Below are 16,262 nucleotides of genomic sequence, written 5' to 3'. Positions count from 1 at the left end.
GAAAGAACTCAAGAATCAACTTGAAGAGGTTCTCACTGGCCAACTATGGGATGATTTGAGCATCAATAAAAGTAACACCTGCAACGGCTTGAAACACATTAAATGTGCCTAACTAAATGCATTAATAAACAACCCTCAAAAAGAATATATATAACTGGCTCTGTCTTATTTTGAGACTGGTAAATAAAGGGAAAGAATCAAGAGTTTATACTGCCAATCTTAGACAAGTTTTACCACTGGATAATTAAGTACTTAAGAGGTAAATTTTCTTTTCATAAACAGCAGGCATTCCATGCAATAAATGAAGAGGACATAAGAGAATTAGAATATTACTATTTCATAGCTCCTAAATAAAAAATTTAAGCACTGATTATCAATGGCTGCTAACACTAAAATAAATAAATAAATAAATAAATAAATAAATAAGAAGTAACCAGACAGGATTTGTCTCTTGATTAGAATAACAACATCACCTAAGAAGTAGCCTTGCCAAAAACAAACAACAGTAAACAAACAACCGAGAATCTGATCAAGTGTTTAGTTCCAACTGCCAAATTACAAAAAATTCAGAGTACTGAGGAACATGTTACCTCATGGGGACACAATCAAGAAAACCTAGAATAGAAAACTCCATAGGGCAAATGACCCATTTGCTTTAACAAATAAATTGCAAGAAGGTAAAAAGGAGATGGAGGGGATATCTATAGACTTAAAACCATTAAAAAAGATATACCAACAATGTGCAAAGGATGCAACTTATTTAAATATGATTTTTTTTAAAAAGCTGTTAAAATTGTTGAGGCAATTAAAGCTTTGCATACAGACTAGATATTTGATGATACTAAGGAAATATGAGGTTTTTTTAAAAGTGTGATAATGGTACTGTTGTTATGTAAAAAATTCTTATCTTTTAGTGAAACATACTGAAATATTATGGATAAAATGATATGATGGTCTTTTCTATAAATGCTGCTGGGACAACTGAATATCCACATGTAAAAGAATGATGTTGAACCCTGACCTCATACTATACAAAAATTATCTCAAAATGGATCAAAGACCTAAATATAAGAACTAAAACTATAAAACTCTGAGGAGAGAATACAGGGGTAAATTTCCATGACCTTGGACTTGGCAATGGTTTCTAGCTATGACAATAAAAGCACAAACAACAAAAGAAAACACAGATAAATTGGATTACATTAAAATTAAAAACTTCTATGCATCAAAGGATATAAACAAGAGAGTGAAAAGAAAACTCCCAGAATGGGAAAAATATTTGTAAATCATATATCTAATAAGAGTCTAGTATCCAGAATATATAAAGAACAGATCAACAACAAAAAAATAAACAACATAATTTAAAAATGGGCAAAACACTTGAATAGACATTTCTTCAAAGAAGATATACAAATAACCTGCAATCACATGCCAAGATGTTTATCATCAACAGTCATTAGGAAGTTGTAAATCAAAACAATAAGATACCACTCTATACCCACTAGGATGGTTATAATTTTTTTAATAAGTCAGAAAATAACAAATGTTGGCAAAGATGTGAGAAATTGGAGCCCTCATATACAGCTGGAGGGAATGTAAAATGTTGCAGTCACAAACAGTTTAATGGTTCCACACACATTAAGTTAACATAGCATTGCCATATGACCTAGTAATTCCAATTCTAGGTATATACTCAAAAGAATTGAAAACCAAGTATTCAAACAAAAACTTGCATCAGAATGTCCAAAGCAGCACTATTCACAATAGACAAAAGGTGGAAGTAACAAAAATGTCCACCATTGGATGAATAAACAAAATGTGGTATATCCTATAATAAAGTATTATTTTGCTATGAAAAGGAAAGAAGTACTGATGCCTGATACAACATGGCTGAATCTTGAAAAGATTATACTAATTGAGAGAAGGACCAAAAAGGCTCTATATTGTATAAACCCACTTATATGAAATATCCAGACTAGGCAAATCCCTAGAAACAAAAAGATTAGTGGTTGCCAATGGTTTCCTTTTGGAGTCATGACAAAGTTCTGGAACTAGATAGTGGTAATGGTTGGGCAATACTATGTACTTAATGCCACTAAATTATATATTTTAAAATGGTTAAAATGTTAAATTTTATGTTATATATTTTTATCAGAACTTAGAAAAAGAGATATAATGAAAAGATATGTTTCAAAATAATAGAAGGGAAGAAGTGGGTAATCATATGGATGGGCAGGATTGGTCAATGATTGATGGTTTGGGGACTAGTGTTGCGCATACGAGTGTCCATTATATTGTTCTCTTTACTATTGTGTATTTGGGGGATTCTCTACAATACAAAGTTAAAGAAAAATCCCATTGTGTAGCAAACCATGGTTCAATGGTGGCAGGATAGACTGAAGAAACATCCTTGGGTTGAAATATTTTCTCAAGTGAGCTGAATATGTTTGTGCTCCTTTCTCTTCTCAAATCTCATTTTGACAAACAGTGACCAGACCTCCTATGAATCCTTCCATTGCTCCCATATCAGCAGGAGAAAATGTCCCACCGCTGAGCTCTATTAGGCCACGAAATTATAGTTCCCAAGGAAAGCAGTGGAAGCCCAGTGACTCTAGTCTTTTAAAATTAGATTGGACAAAATACTTTCAAATATTCAGTAGGAAACAATCCTGCTCTAGCCAGGCACTAATGTCAGTGATTTCTATAATTTGCTTCGCTATTCAGCTCTAGCTGAAGGCTGCTGAATTCTTTTCATCTCACTATGGAATGAAATGATTGTTAAATTATGTAATGGGATTTTTTTAAAAAAGAGAGAAAGAAAGGAAGAAACCAGCATTTGCTAGCAACTGGTTCCTGCAGCCACACAGTGACACTGATAATTACTGCCACCACGCAGCAGGGACCCTCCCTCATCACAAGTAACCTCATCACATTAATAAACAGAAACAGGGCTCAACATGCCAAGCCCAGCAGCAATAAGTCAATAACTTCACATCTCACAAGCAAGAAATAATGGATCATTAATACTTTCCCCCAAAGAAAGTTCTTGAAGAGTTGACACTGGGGCAACAATACTTGCTAACATTAACTGAGAATTTGCCATGTGCCGGGTGCTGGGCTTGGTGATTTGCAGCTACTGATTCATTAATACGCCATTTCCTCAATTCCCTTTTCCTTATTCACTTAGAAATGAAGCTTAGTAATGGTCTGCAGCCTTATCCATGGTATATCTACTCATTAAGTAAGCAGAGCATGTTGAAAGAATGGTGCTCTCTCAAGTACTAGTTATGTGACCCTGGGCATGTATGTTCTCTAACCACCCTGGGCTCAGCACCCCACCACCATCACTATAAAATGCAACGTATAACAATAAAATAAAATAAAATAAAATAAAATAAAATAAAATAAAATAAAATAAAACAAAACAAAATAAAATAAAATAAAATAAAATAAAGTAAAATAAAATAAAGCAAAATGTTTGGTGTGAACACTAAATGTGTTTATGAGTGTAAAGGTCCTAGCAGTCCCAAATCTTAAACTATACTTATTACTTTTTATCTGTTGGTCTGTCTGCATTTTTAAAAACGAGCAACCAGGAAGAGTTTCCAGCTTGGAAGATGGTATCAATAGCTTCCCAAGATCCACTTCAAATGGCTGACAGAGCATGGGGCACATGCATTTCTATAACCTCTATTAGCAAAAGAGCACAAAGAACACATGGCTTTTTTTTAAAGCTTGTATCACATGGCAAGAAAAAAACAGTGGTGCATTCCAGGATGTCGGATCTTTTTATTTGAGGCTGAAGAGGTAGAGGGAAAGGTTTAGAAGGAATGGTACACTTGAAATGCTCTTTCCACACCACTGAAATAACTGGGTCAGAAAATAGAATACACCTGTGTGTCACTTGGGAAAAGAGAAGAGAGGCTGGGTTGAAGGTGAGAACAGAACTAAGCTCAGGCAGGAAGGGGCCTGGACCTGGAACCATGTCACTGACTAGATATTTAAGAAACAATATAGTGAAGCGAGACCCAATTAAGAGGGAAGGGGTTGGGGTGCCTGGGTGGCTCAGTTAGTTAAGCCTCTGACTTTGGCTCAGGTCATGATCTCACAGTTAATGAGTTCACGCCCTGCATCAGGCTCTGTGCTGACAGCTCGGAGCCTGGAATCTGCTTCAGATTTTCTCTCTCTCTCTTTCTCTCTCTCTCTCTCTCTCTTTCTCTCTGCCCATCCCCTGCTCTCTGCCCATCCCCTGTCTCTGTCACTCTCTCTCAAAAATAAATAAAACATTAAAAAAATAATAATAATAAAAGGGGGAAAGTGTTGCCTGGATGATTTGGACACGTAGTTATTGTTATCGACACTAAAAAGGTTAACTTTTAAAAACAAAGAGTTTGTTTTTAATGTTTACTTATTTTTGAGAGAGAGAGCGAGAGTGGGGGAGGGGCAGAGAGAGGAAGACACTGAATCCAAGGCAGGTTCCAGGCTCTGAGCTGTTGGCACAGAGCCCGACACAGGGCTGGAACCCATGAGCCATGAGATCATGACCTAAGCCGATGTCAGATGTTCAACTGAGTCACCCGGGTGCCCTTTAAAAAAGAACAACAAAAAAACACAAAGTTCTAATATATGTCACAACTTACATGGTTGTTTGTCATGTATTTTTGTCAGTTGTCTTATATTTCTGTTTTCTCTTAGAGGCTGTGGGGGGAGGAGGCACTTATTATGCCCTCCTCTGCCTTCCCCTCTCCAGGACAATATTGAAGCAAAAGGTCTTAGGTCTCAGCTGAGGCCAGAAGGAATTTCAGAAGCACTGCCTGAGCCAGCCCTGAGCTCACCTCATCAGGAGGGGCCTTCAATATGGAGTCACCTGCTGTGGTCACTTCTTTAAAAAAATTTTTTTAATGTTTTATTTTATTTTTGAGAGACAGACAGAGACAGGGCATGAGCAGGGGAGGAGCAGAGAGAGAGGGAGACACAGAATCCGAAGCAGGCTCCAGGCTCTGAGCTGTCAGCACAGAGTCCGATGCGGGGCTCGAACCCATGAACGCGAGATCATGACCTGAGCTGAAGTTGGACGCCTAACCAACTGAGCCACCCAGGCACCCCTGTGGTCACTTCTAACCTGCACTTTCCAATCCTAATCACCTCTGAAATACTTTTAAAAGGTTTATCCTCAGAACCAACTTAAGAAGCTTAGGATGATTTATGGGGTCCCTACAGTATTCACTGGTCTGCTAGTTAACTGGTTTTAAGATCCTATATAAGAAACAATGCTTTATGATATTTTAGAATTGCAGGCACTAGCCCCAAACACCTCAACTTGTTCCCCTCACATATCACTAGTCAGTCACTCACAAGAATAACTGACTATTAACAGATCCTTCTCTTTTATAGTAAAAGGAGGAGAAAGAGGCAGGGAGAGGAAGACAAGGGAGCAGGATGCTTAAGGTCTGTCTAAAATGAGAGAAGTTCTGGGGCACCAGGGTGGCTCAGCCAGTTAAGTGACTGACTCTTGATTTTGGCTCAGGTCAGGATCTCATAGTTCATGAGTTCAAGACCCGCATCGGGCTCTGCTTGGGATTCTGCCTCTCTCTCTCTCACAAAAGAAATAAATAAACTTAAAAAAAAAATTGAAATGAGAGAAGTTTGTACTGAGCAACTGAAGGGGCATTCCAAGAAATGGGTAGGAAAGATAAACTCCCAAGAATTCACAGCTCTGCAGAGGATAAGCATCTTGACCTTGAAGGTCCAGAAACATCAGAAAGGCACAGGATATTTTTATCATGTGTGGCTGGGAATAGCCACAGATCTCATCTGCATGATTTATGAAGGTGTAAACGAAACCAGTACTTTGTTATAGAATGCTGTCTCACTTGTCAGAGGTAGTTTAAAGTCCCACAATATAAAATACACGTGTATGTAAGTACAGAAATTGGCAGGTGTACATATGAACGTGCTTACCATTTAAGCCAACTTACGTAAAAGTAAAGTAAAACTGGTGGGAATTTCAAATTTGGAAATGCATTCATTTTTAAACTAGCATGTATTTGAAAAGAAAAATTCCTTTAACTTCTACATTATATTTTTAGACTTCAGAACAAGTGCTTGAACTACAAATTCTAAGTTTTGCAAAGACAAAAAATTGAGTCCCAAGGACGTGAAGTCTCTCAAACTTTGTCAATATAGTTTCTGGATAATGAACGACTTTATATCTTGAGAACGACAATGGGAGTTTGAATATATGGAGCCAACTGGTACTTTTAGCGACAAGAAGCCTGTGTAAAGGATAGGCCCACTACAAGGGCTCAATGGTTACCATGTCTAGGGAGAGAGAGCCTCAGAGTTGGCATAGAAGCATTCAGGGAATAAACAAAGTTAGTTGCATCTTGTATTTGGTTTCTGGTGCTCAAGTTTCTCAGTATGTATGCAAGCTCAGCTGGGGAATTTTTCCTGTTAGGAGTAAACCATTACGTGTCCATTCTGCTCACAGAAACTAACCTTATTAAGGCTGTTAAGAAATGCTCAATGCTGCTGGTCAGAATGTTACAGCCAAATAGAAGAATTTGGGGAAGGGATGGGAAAGCAAGCTTTCAGACAAGTAAAAACAGGAAAAGAAGAGAAAATACTAGCCTCAGACGATTTATGATTAAGCAGCTTGATAGTTGAGGATTTTGAGAAGCATTTAGGTTAATGAGACACAGACTTTGGTTCAGAATTTATCTAGAAAAGGAACCAGAAGGTTTGTTTAGACCAGTGGCAGAATAACTCTGGGGACACATAAGTTTTCCTTCTGCTCAGGTGAAAAGAAGTTTAAGCACATTTCAAATGAAATTCATTGGGATAAAAGAAGAAATCATTTGTACATTCTTGTCACAGAATCACCCATCGGTTCATAAAAATGGCTCTTTTAAAGCTGATCTCAGGCCCTGTTGCAAAGTATCAAATTAGGTATGACTTTAACTCTGTGTTTGTAACTAAGTAACATATCTCTATAGGTCCTGCAATAGGACAGCTCTGAGACTGGAAGCCTGTTTACAATCATTCCTCCTAATATTTCAGGCACTCCTTCTAGAATTACCAAAGTTAGCCTTTCAAAATTTCTACTCACAAATAATAAGATTCAATTACTTCTCCAGACAAATGACCTAGGCTCTATATATATGAAGAAAGGAGTTCTTTAGTTATACAAGTGACAAATACTGATTAAAACAATCAAAAAAAATTAAAAAAGGAAAGAAAAGAAAAATAAAGCCTCATTTCTGATGCATAGAACTCAAAAAGGAGAAATATTAATTATTCAAAGGACTCAGCTACAGGTGGCTGAATTTTTAATAATGCTATCTGCAGCATTTCATATTTATACTTTACAACAACCAAAAATGTCAATGGGCATGATCTTTTTGCCAGGCAAGATGCTACAGCAAATGTAAACTCTAGCAGACCTAGGTCTGGAGGCTGTGGCCAACATCACTGCAGATTCTAGAAAGGATCTCTCATTGGTTCATCTCAATATCTTATTTACAGATGATCTTATGCAGGAGCTAGGCAACTAACATCAATATGTGAAGTTTAGCATGTATGGAAGTCACCTGGGAGTGGTGGAATTTCTGGTACAAATTGGAGCAGGCGTGTGCTCCCCAAACAGTTATAACACACTGCTGCTATTGGGGGTTTCAGGCCCAGCATTTTCAAATCATCCTGGTTTTCAAAACTTTTTAAGGAATCCAGACTTTTGCAAGAAATTGATTTTTTCTAATGTTGCCATAACTAAAACACCGCCATCTTATGTGACTAAAACTAAATACATTCACCCAGACAGTACTTAGCCTCTGGGCTGCCAGTTTGAAAACCCAGGCCTATTACTCTAAAGTTACCATTTTTATATGGAAGAAACCAGATGTCAGAGATGCTGCCTCTGCCAATACCAGAACCCAGGTCTCTGGATTCCAGATCAGGTTTCAGCCAACGGTGGCAATGTTTGTCCCCTCAATGCATATATAGTTTTTGAACTCTTAGCTCTGCAAGGCTATACTGTTGCAATCTAATGAATGGCTTACTGAGACATTTCAGTACAGTAATCTGCTGTCTTACTTGACCACCTTACATTTTGGAAACTAATCGGATATTATTGCTTTTGGGGTGCCTGGGTGGCTCAGTCAGTTAAGAGTCTGTCTTCAGCTCCACCGTTGGGGAATTCCAGCCCCGAGTTTGAGCCCTGAGCGTGCTGACAGTACAGAGCCTGCTAGGATCCTCTGTCTCCCTTTCTCTCTGCTCCTCCCTTTCTCTCTCTCTCTCTCTCTCTCTCCCTCTACTCAAAAATAAATATTATTAAAAAAAAAAAGAAATTTATCATTGTTTATAAGATATTCTAGTCCTGGGATTGTGGTAGTATGAGAAGACAGCAAAATATGTATGATTTTGCCTTCTAAGGTTAGAGTATTAGTACCCCTAATAGATGGTACTTGTCCCTCAGTCCCAGTGCCCGAATGGTGTGCAGCAAAATGGAGAGCTTCTCATCACTGAGATGGGGTGAAATGAGACGGCCGTGCTGTGTGACAGAGCTTGCTTGTTTCCAAGAGATCAGAATCTTTATTGAAAGAGCTCCCTTTTTTGATTTCCGGTTCAGGCCCTGAGCGGTTGATAAAGGAGAATTACTTAGCCATTATCAGAAGTAGCTGTATTTCCTCAAAGAGCTGGTACTAAACAAGAGTTTATCTCTACAACAAGACTGATAGAATTCGCACAGATTATAATTCAATCAGACACCTAAAACAGCACATGTGTTGGCTGGTAGGATATGTGCAAAACCTCTAGCCACAACAAAAGAAATAACTGGGGAATATTTCCTGTAGTCTGGATACTGGGAATGCATGTTAGAAAGTGCTGTTTTTGGGAAGCTTGGGTGGCTCAGTCAGTTCAGCATCTGACTCTTGATTTCGGCTCACGTCATGATCTCATGGTTCATGAGTTCGAGCCCTAAATTGGGCTCTGTGCTGACAGCATGAAGCCTGCTTGGGATTCTCACTTGCTGCCCCTCTCTTGGGATTCACACTTGTGCTCTCTCTCTCTCTCTCTTAAAAAAGTGCTGCTTTGGTTGCTACAGGTTACGTCTCTATATAATTCACAATAACATTTTTATATAAATGTAATCCTAACAGAATGCCATTAGTCCAAAGAGTCAACTATCTGTGATCTTTGCAATTGTTTGCTAAAACATTCCCAAAAGTCTTAAGGTACTCCTCAAGGCATATTTCTTAGACTTCCACATCAGTCTTATTAGTAGCTAACTGGTCCTGCTACCCTCTTTGAAAATTGGGGAACTGAGGAATGGAGGTTAAAGATGAAGTCAAAATAAACCCAAAGCGTCAATCCTATTTGGAACACCAACTTTTGATATCAGAATTATTTTTTACAACTTAAAAGAATGTAAAGCTCAAGGGCTTGATTCTAGCATAAGAGAGCTTGGGGTTAGCTAGCACACTGGCTTTATCACTCACCAGCTGTTAAGACCTGGAGTAAATTTCTTAACTTCTCTGAGCCAAATTTCCTTATCGGTAAAGTGGGGATAATGATAGATCTAAAGTATAGAGTAGTTGTAAAGATTTAATGAAATAATATGATAATGCAAAAAAAAAACAACAAAAAACCCAAAACCATAAAATTTGGCATATGAGAAGCAAGCAATAAATATTATCTGCCACTGTTATTATTAACACAGAATGGCTCAAATTTAGTGAGTCGGAGCCCTTGGAATAATGATACACAATCACATTCTATAACCAAGGTCCCACCAACATTGTACTCTGGTATTAATTTCCCATTATGTTTCTATTCTGCCTTTACTTTTCCAAGTTCCCCCTGAGTTTGTTACCAAATAGAAAGAGCACAACTAGAAAAAGAAGATGGCCTCATCCTCGTAAGCATTTCATGGCTTGGTATTTTTTTCCCCGGTAACACAGAAGCTAATGGACGATTACTAGTGGGGATGGTCCCTGCTAGGCCCTCTGTCTTCCAAGCAGAATGTGGGTCCTACTTAATTGCAGGTGGTCAAATGGAATGTGAAGGCCTGGCCCTCCCTTGGTGCCTGGGTTTGGGAGAGACCACTACTTGCAGATCTCCCTTTGCCAACCTCAGGAAGGGGATTCGCTTGCTAAAACAGTCTCCTAATTGGCCTCCCTGATTCTACTCTGGCCTCCATCTGGTCTAGTCTCAACCCAGAAATGGGAGAGACCCCTTAACTACGTGGCTCATATTCCATCCCTCCTCTACTTTCAAAACCCTCCAGTGGCCCCCCCACCTCCCTCAGAGTAAAAGCTGATATCTTTCCAATGGTCGGTAAGGCCTTGCATGATGTGGCTCCAGGTCTCATCTCCCAGGTTTCTGATCACACTGCTCCCATTGTTATTCTTGGAAACCACCAGGCTTGGAACACGCCTCCTTGAGTCTTCTACAATGGGACTTCCTCTGGATGCAACCCCATCAACCTTTCCCTGCTCTACTAGGCTCTTGTCAGCTTCCAGCACTCTCTACACTTTTCTTACTAACTATATTTATTTTCTATGGTCTGTAGCAGGAGTGTAAGCTACATGTAAGTAGGGGCTTTCTTTAGTTTTGTTCATGGATATATCCTAAGTGTCTACAAGAGTCCCTTTTGTCTAGCAAGTGCTTGATATATATTTGTAGGATGAACAAATGAATGGTGACTGAATAAATGAATATATACATTTGCAGACTCTTGATTCCCAGCAACCACAGCTGTCTTCGTGGGAGGAGCAGCTGGCCAGGGCGAGAACTGGCAGGCAGCAACTGATTCCCAAGAATACGAAATCTCCTGTTCATGCCATGCAGATGCAAACGGGCTTCCTGCTTTCTCCCAGCGCCTATTGGAAAATGGACTGCAGGTCTGCTTATTTAAAAACAATAACAACAAACTTCCAGTGCCTTTCACAGAACTTCAGGCCAAGCTAAATTGTCACATTTCAGGATGCCTGCATTCTGACTCTGCATTCATCCATTAATGAGCTTTGAGGCCCTGGGAAAGTCAATTAACTTCCTGGGGATCCAGCAAAATAAAAGACGACTAATTTTGTTTCCAACTTAAAAAACTGCAGCATTAGGAAAAGGGTAAAAATAAGTGAATCCCTGCTTGACCACTCCTCTCTTTCTTTCAACCAATTTCTAAATAAACATCCAGATTTTAACAATTCACTCTCACAAGAAAACCAACTCTCCTATCTGGCCCATCTCACAGAAGAAGTGATAAATAGTTGGGTGTGACTCAGCTTGTACTATTGCAAGTGATTCCTGAAGGTGGTGGTTCCAAAGCTACATTAATGCTTTCGTTTAATTTGGAACCAGGGCCCTGACCAAACAAAAAAACTCTCTGCAGACAGCATTAAAACAGCTATCATTCTCCACTTGTTATCTGCTGAAGCTTATGGCAATATGGGGTCATTGCTAAAAAGCTAGATTCTTGATGACATAGAAGTCCTTTAGGAACACAGAGATATTCCTACTTGAATCATCTTATCACTTCCTGTCGAACTTTTAGTCCACAAATAAAATGAACTCTCAAAGTACCTGCAGCCATCTGCTTTGTACCGACATTATTAGCAACCAGGTCTGTAGAAATAATAATCATTTTCATTTACAGTCCAATTATTCTATCAGCCTCGTATGCTCAGCACCTTCCTGGCACTGAGGCCACAGAGATGCAAACACAGTCCTTGCCTCAGATTGCTGACTGTCTTTGAGGAGCAAAAACAGCCCAATGGGGAGCAATTAAAAAAAGAAGAAACAGAAGTGGCTCTGATGTTCAACGTAAGAGAAAGTTTAGAAGAAAAAAGAAGCAGACATAAGAAAGAAAAAAATGTTTTAAAAGTTAAATTAGTGAAAATACTACCCAGATACAAATATCTTCGATACCATTGGTATCCTAGACATCCCCATCATTTAAATAGACAATAGATACATTTTTTCTTTTATTTCCTTTTTCTTCCTTTTTTATTTGCCAAAAATGAAAATGTATTTTATCTAATCATAGTATTTTTAAAAGGCTTTAAAAAAATCCCATTATATAAGTTAATGTTTTTGCACTATAAATATAAATCTACATCATTGTAACTGGCTGATGTGTCTTTCACACTGTCCTTTAATGGATTTACTTAAGCAATTCCCTATTGGTTACCTTCTACATACATCTTTATACAGTTACCCAAATATTTATTTAGGACACATTCCTGCATATCTATCTGTGTGTGTGTGTGTGTGTGTGTGTGTGTGTGTGTGTGAATGTTTATCTGTATGTATCCCAAATGTCCTTGAGTAAAGATAAGAGTACCAGCCTCCAATCTTCATTTCCATAAGCAGGGGGTATGAGTGTCCATTCTGGGCATATCATTTAAAAAAAATCTTTGCCAATCTATAAGTTTAAAAAATGGTATCTAATTCTTGTTCTGTTTTGCATTTATATTGTTGGTATGATTATATTTTAAGAACATCTTTACAGGTAATTGATAATTCTTACTTTGCTAATTGCTGCCTCATTCTTAACTCAATCCTTCTTTTAGTTCCATATTTTTCTATTATACCATATTATTTCTATTATTATTTCTAAAAACTCTTCCTCTCTAAAGGCTACTAAATTCTTTCTCATCATATATAAAATATTTTTCCTAAATTAGTTACTTGCATTTTACCTTGTTTTTTATGTTTTTTTTGTAATGAGAATCTTAAAAAAAAAATGTATACAGGCAAGTCCATCAAAATTCTGTTATGTGGTTATGCCCTTGCATATATGGCCTCGTTTATCTTTTTTAGTATTACACAGTTATAGCTTTTTTCTCTTACTATTTTTACATTTTTAATTTTCACATTTATATCTACTATACATTTAAGAGGCCACAATTAAAATATTACTATAACTTTTTCAGAAATCACATAAAAATATATAAAATCAATGTGATCATACAAAGTGGGTTTATTTACCCCAAAATACCTTTTTTATTTTAAATTTAAAGATGGGCTTATGGGGGAAAAATATACAGTAGCTCTTTTCACTTCCAAAGATTATAGTATTCAGTTATCAAAATACATGAAAATCTTGTTATTTTTCTGAGCTAACATTATAATATTCTTTTTGTCACCAATTCTGTTCACTGTGTACATTTTATCTTCTCAACTGGACTACAGACAGATGTCTTTGCATTAAGAGAGTAAACTGAGATTCTTTGATTAGCTGTCCATGAAATAGTAGTTGCTGGATTCACACAATTTAGTATATAATTTGGCATATAGTAAATTCTGTCTAATTAAAGAATTTTGTGTGTCAGACACATAGTAAGCGCTCTAGAAAATGAGTAAGATGGTAAGTGGTTAAAAGGGTATTTTTAGAGTAATTAATCCAAGCAGCAACATATGGAATGAACAGAGATTCAAGAAAGAGAGAGCGAGGTAGGTCAAGTAGAAGTCTACTGCAAAATCTAGGCTTCCACTGAACGGGCCCACATGAAGTTAGCAAAGGAAGATTAAACCAAGACAGCATTATAAGCCAGCCTGAGAGATAAGAATGAATAAAAGTTTCATGGACAGAAACCACGAAGGTGAGAGGAAGAGCAATCTAAGCAGGGCAGGGATAGGAATAGTGGTTTTGGTAGCAGATATACTGAATTTACCTTCCTTCAGTGGGACAGCTGTCTCACAAACTGTCAAAGATACAGGACTGGGGCGCATAGCTAACTAGAAAGGAAAGCAACCATGAGAGTACTTATATGGTATCAGATACTGTTCTAGGTATTTCATTCACAGAACTGGAATTTAAATTTCAGTCATCCACACATTAGCCAGAGATGAGGAAAAGACCCATAGAACTTGGTTAGATTATTGTTCCACCATTTCTAGCTACATAGACCTTGGGGCAATTAACTTACCCTCTTTGTAAACCTAAGTTCTGTCATCTAAGAAATGAGGCAAACTCTGGAAAACAGTATGGCGTTTCCTCAAAACATTAAAAATAGAACTACACTATGACTCAGCAATTGCACTACTAGGCATTTATCCAAGGGATACAGGTGTGCTGTTCCGAAGGGGCACATGCACCCCAATGTTTATAGCAGCACTATTGACAATAGCCAAAGTATGGAAAGAGCCCAAATGTCCATCGATGGACGAATGGATAAAGAAGACGTGGTATATATATATATATATATATATATATATATATATATATATATACATACACAATGGAGTATTACTTGCCAATCAAAATGAATGAAATCTTGCCACTTGCAACAAGATGGAATGGAACTAGAGGGTATTAGGCTAAGTGAAATTAGTCAGAGAAAGACAAATATCATATGACTTCACTCATATGAGCACTTTAAGACACAGAACAGATGAACATAAGAGAAGGGAAACAAAAATAATATAAAAACAGGGAGGGGGACAAAACATAAGAGACTCTTAAATAAAGAGAACTGAGGGTTGCTGGAGGGTTTTTGGGTGGGGGATGGGCTAAATGGGTAAGGGGCATTAAGGAATCTACTCCTGAAATCATTGTTGCACTACATGCTAACTAACTTGGATATAAATTAAAATATGAATTAATTAATTAATTAGAAAAAAAGAAATGAGACTAAAAAAAACGAGACCATAATAATGTCCCTCTCAAAGAGCTGGAATAAATGACATAATACATAAAAAGCAAACAGTGTGATGCCTAACTCAATAAATGTGGTCACTAGTGGAAAAACCAGAGAACTTAACAACTGGCTTTAGGGATGGCCCACATTAAGGGGTAGAAGATAAAGATACTTTATCCTTAAAATGGGAAAATGGGAAAGAACCTTGAAAACACAATGTTATGGAAATTATGGGGCCAAGAGTTTCAAAGAAGGAGTTACTTAATCCAATTTAGTCATGAGGACAGAGAAATGAACCATTCAGCCCTGGTTGTTCTTCCTGTAAGTAAAGTAAATTTGGGTAGCACTACATACCCAAAGTTGGTCATCCATGCCTGGTGGGTTCTTTTTGATAAAAGCACCATAGTATGTAGCAATATTCCGGTGATGAGAATACTTCTTCAACATGTTAATTTCTTGTTTGATTTCTTCCTCTTCATCCTGTATTAGAATAATAAATATTATGTCATGAACAGCCATTGTGCTTAGTAGGATTCTGTTTTTCGTCACCATCTATATCAACTACACAATAAATTCTTTCTTAAGTTTTATTCTTCTGTGGTGGTAAACAAGCATACTGACTACAAAGAAAAAAAATCACAAGACATCAAATTGGCAATCCTAGAGGCTCTTCTGTTTGTACAGCAAACAGGCATAGTATGCAACCAGCTAGAAAGAAAAAGCTCATCCTTTCACCTGGAAAAGATCAAGGTAGACTATTGAAATAAAATTCACTCTCGGCTTCTGGGAACTATGTCCACTGACTACCTATCACTGATCATATCTGATCAGTAGGAAAGATTGGGGAAAGAAAAAAAAAATACAAGCTCTGACATTTAAAATTTGTTAGGTTCATTTTCTTTGAAGCCTACTTTTATTGAAGTAACTGACTGAAGATGATGAAAGTCAGCTGGGTAAGTTCCCTAGATCTGAAGAAGTTCACAAAACAGGGGAACTCATCTCACCTTCTGGAAACTAAACATAAAAAGAAAGGGGGAACGTGGCAGTGCCATGGATGTGAAAAGAGGTAACTCTCCTACAGACTAAGTTTCCTGATGTTCGGGTTTCATTCATTCTGAGTTTCACTTTGGAGTCCATCAACTTGGCCACTTTTGGAGGCCCTGGCACTATCGGTGGGGGGTGCATGTGCTCTCCCATAATTTTATTTTGATATGTACACATCAGTTGGATTTATTTCTGAGATTGGCGAGACAAAATTCCATCCCAGGAGAGTTATGTGAGATGTGCATTAGTAACAATTACCTCTGAGGGTAGGTTGTAACATCACCTTTACCTAAAGGCCGCCTGTGCTGTGTCCCTGTCTGTCCCCTTGCAGCTTGGGCTGCTTGGCCTCACTTCAGTCTCTACATTGTCGGGCCCTTCTGCGGTTTTCCACGTGATGTCTTCTTTCCTGTCCTCCTCTGGACACAGCTTTTACTCATTATTCCTAATCGAGCTTAAAGGGCCCTCCTCAGGATGTCTTCCCTATTTCTCTCAGGCCATGTCAAGTCCCCCCTGCTGTATCTTATCCACCTCCTACACTTCACACAGGCATCATATTTGTTGGTATTGGTGTGGAGATGT

General features: G+C 37.9%; 1 protein-coding gene across 8 annotated transcripts in view; it reads right to left on the bottom strand.

The window, feature by feature from the left end:
- TNIK (TRAF2 and NCK interacting kinase) overlaps positions 1 to 16,262 on the bottom strand; it is a 440,791-nt gene that overhangs the window by 129,859 nt on the left and 294,670 nt on the right. For all 8 annotated transcript variants that reach the window (XM_042998976.1, XM_042998973.1, XM_042998974.1 and 5 more), the window contains one exon: positions 14,994 to 15,119. In XM_042998976.1, the coding sequence (XP_042854910.1) occupies positions 14,994 to 15,119 (126 nt within the window). The remainder of the gene's footprint in view (positions 1 to 14,993; positions 15,120 to 16,262) is intronic.

This window comes from Panthera tigris, chromosome C2 (genome assembly GCF_018350195.1).
Source record: "Panthera tigris isolate Pti1 chromosome C2, P.tigris_Pti1_mat1.1, whole genome shotgun sequence".
In the NCBI taxonomy this organism is placed as follows: Eukaryota; Metazoa; Chordata; class Mammalia; order Carnivora; family Felidae; genus Panthera; species Panthera tigris.
Note: the sequence above shows the minus strand (reverse complement) of the source record. Positions and strands in the feature narration are given on the sequence as shown.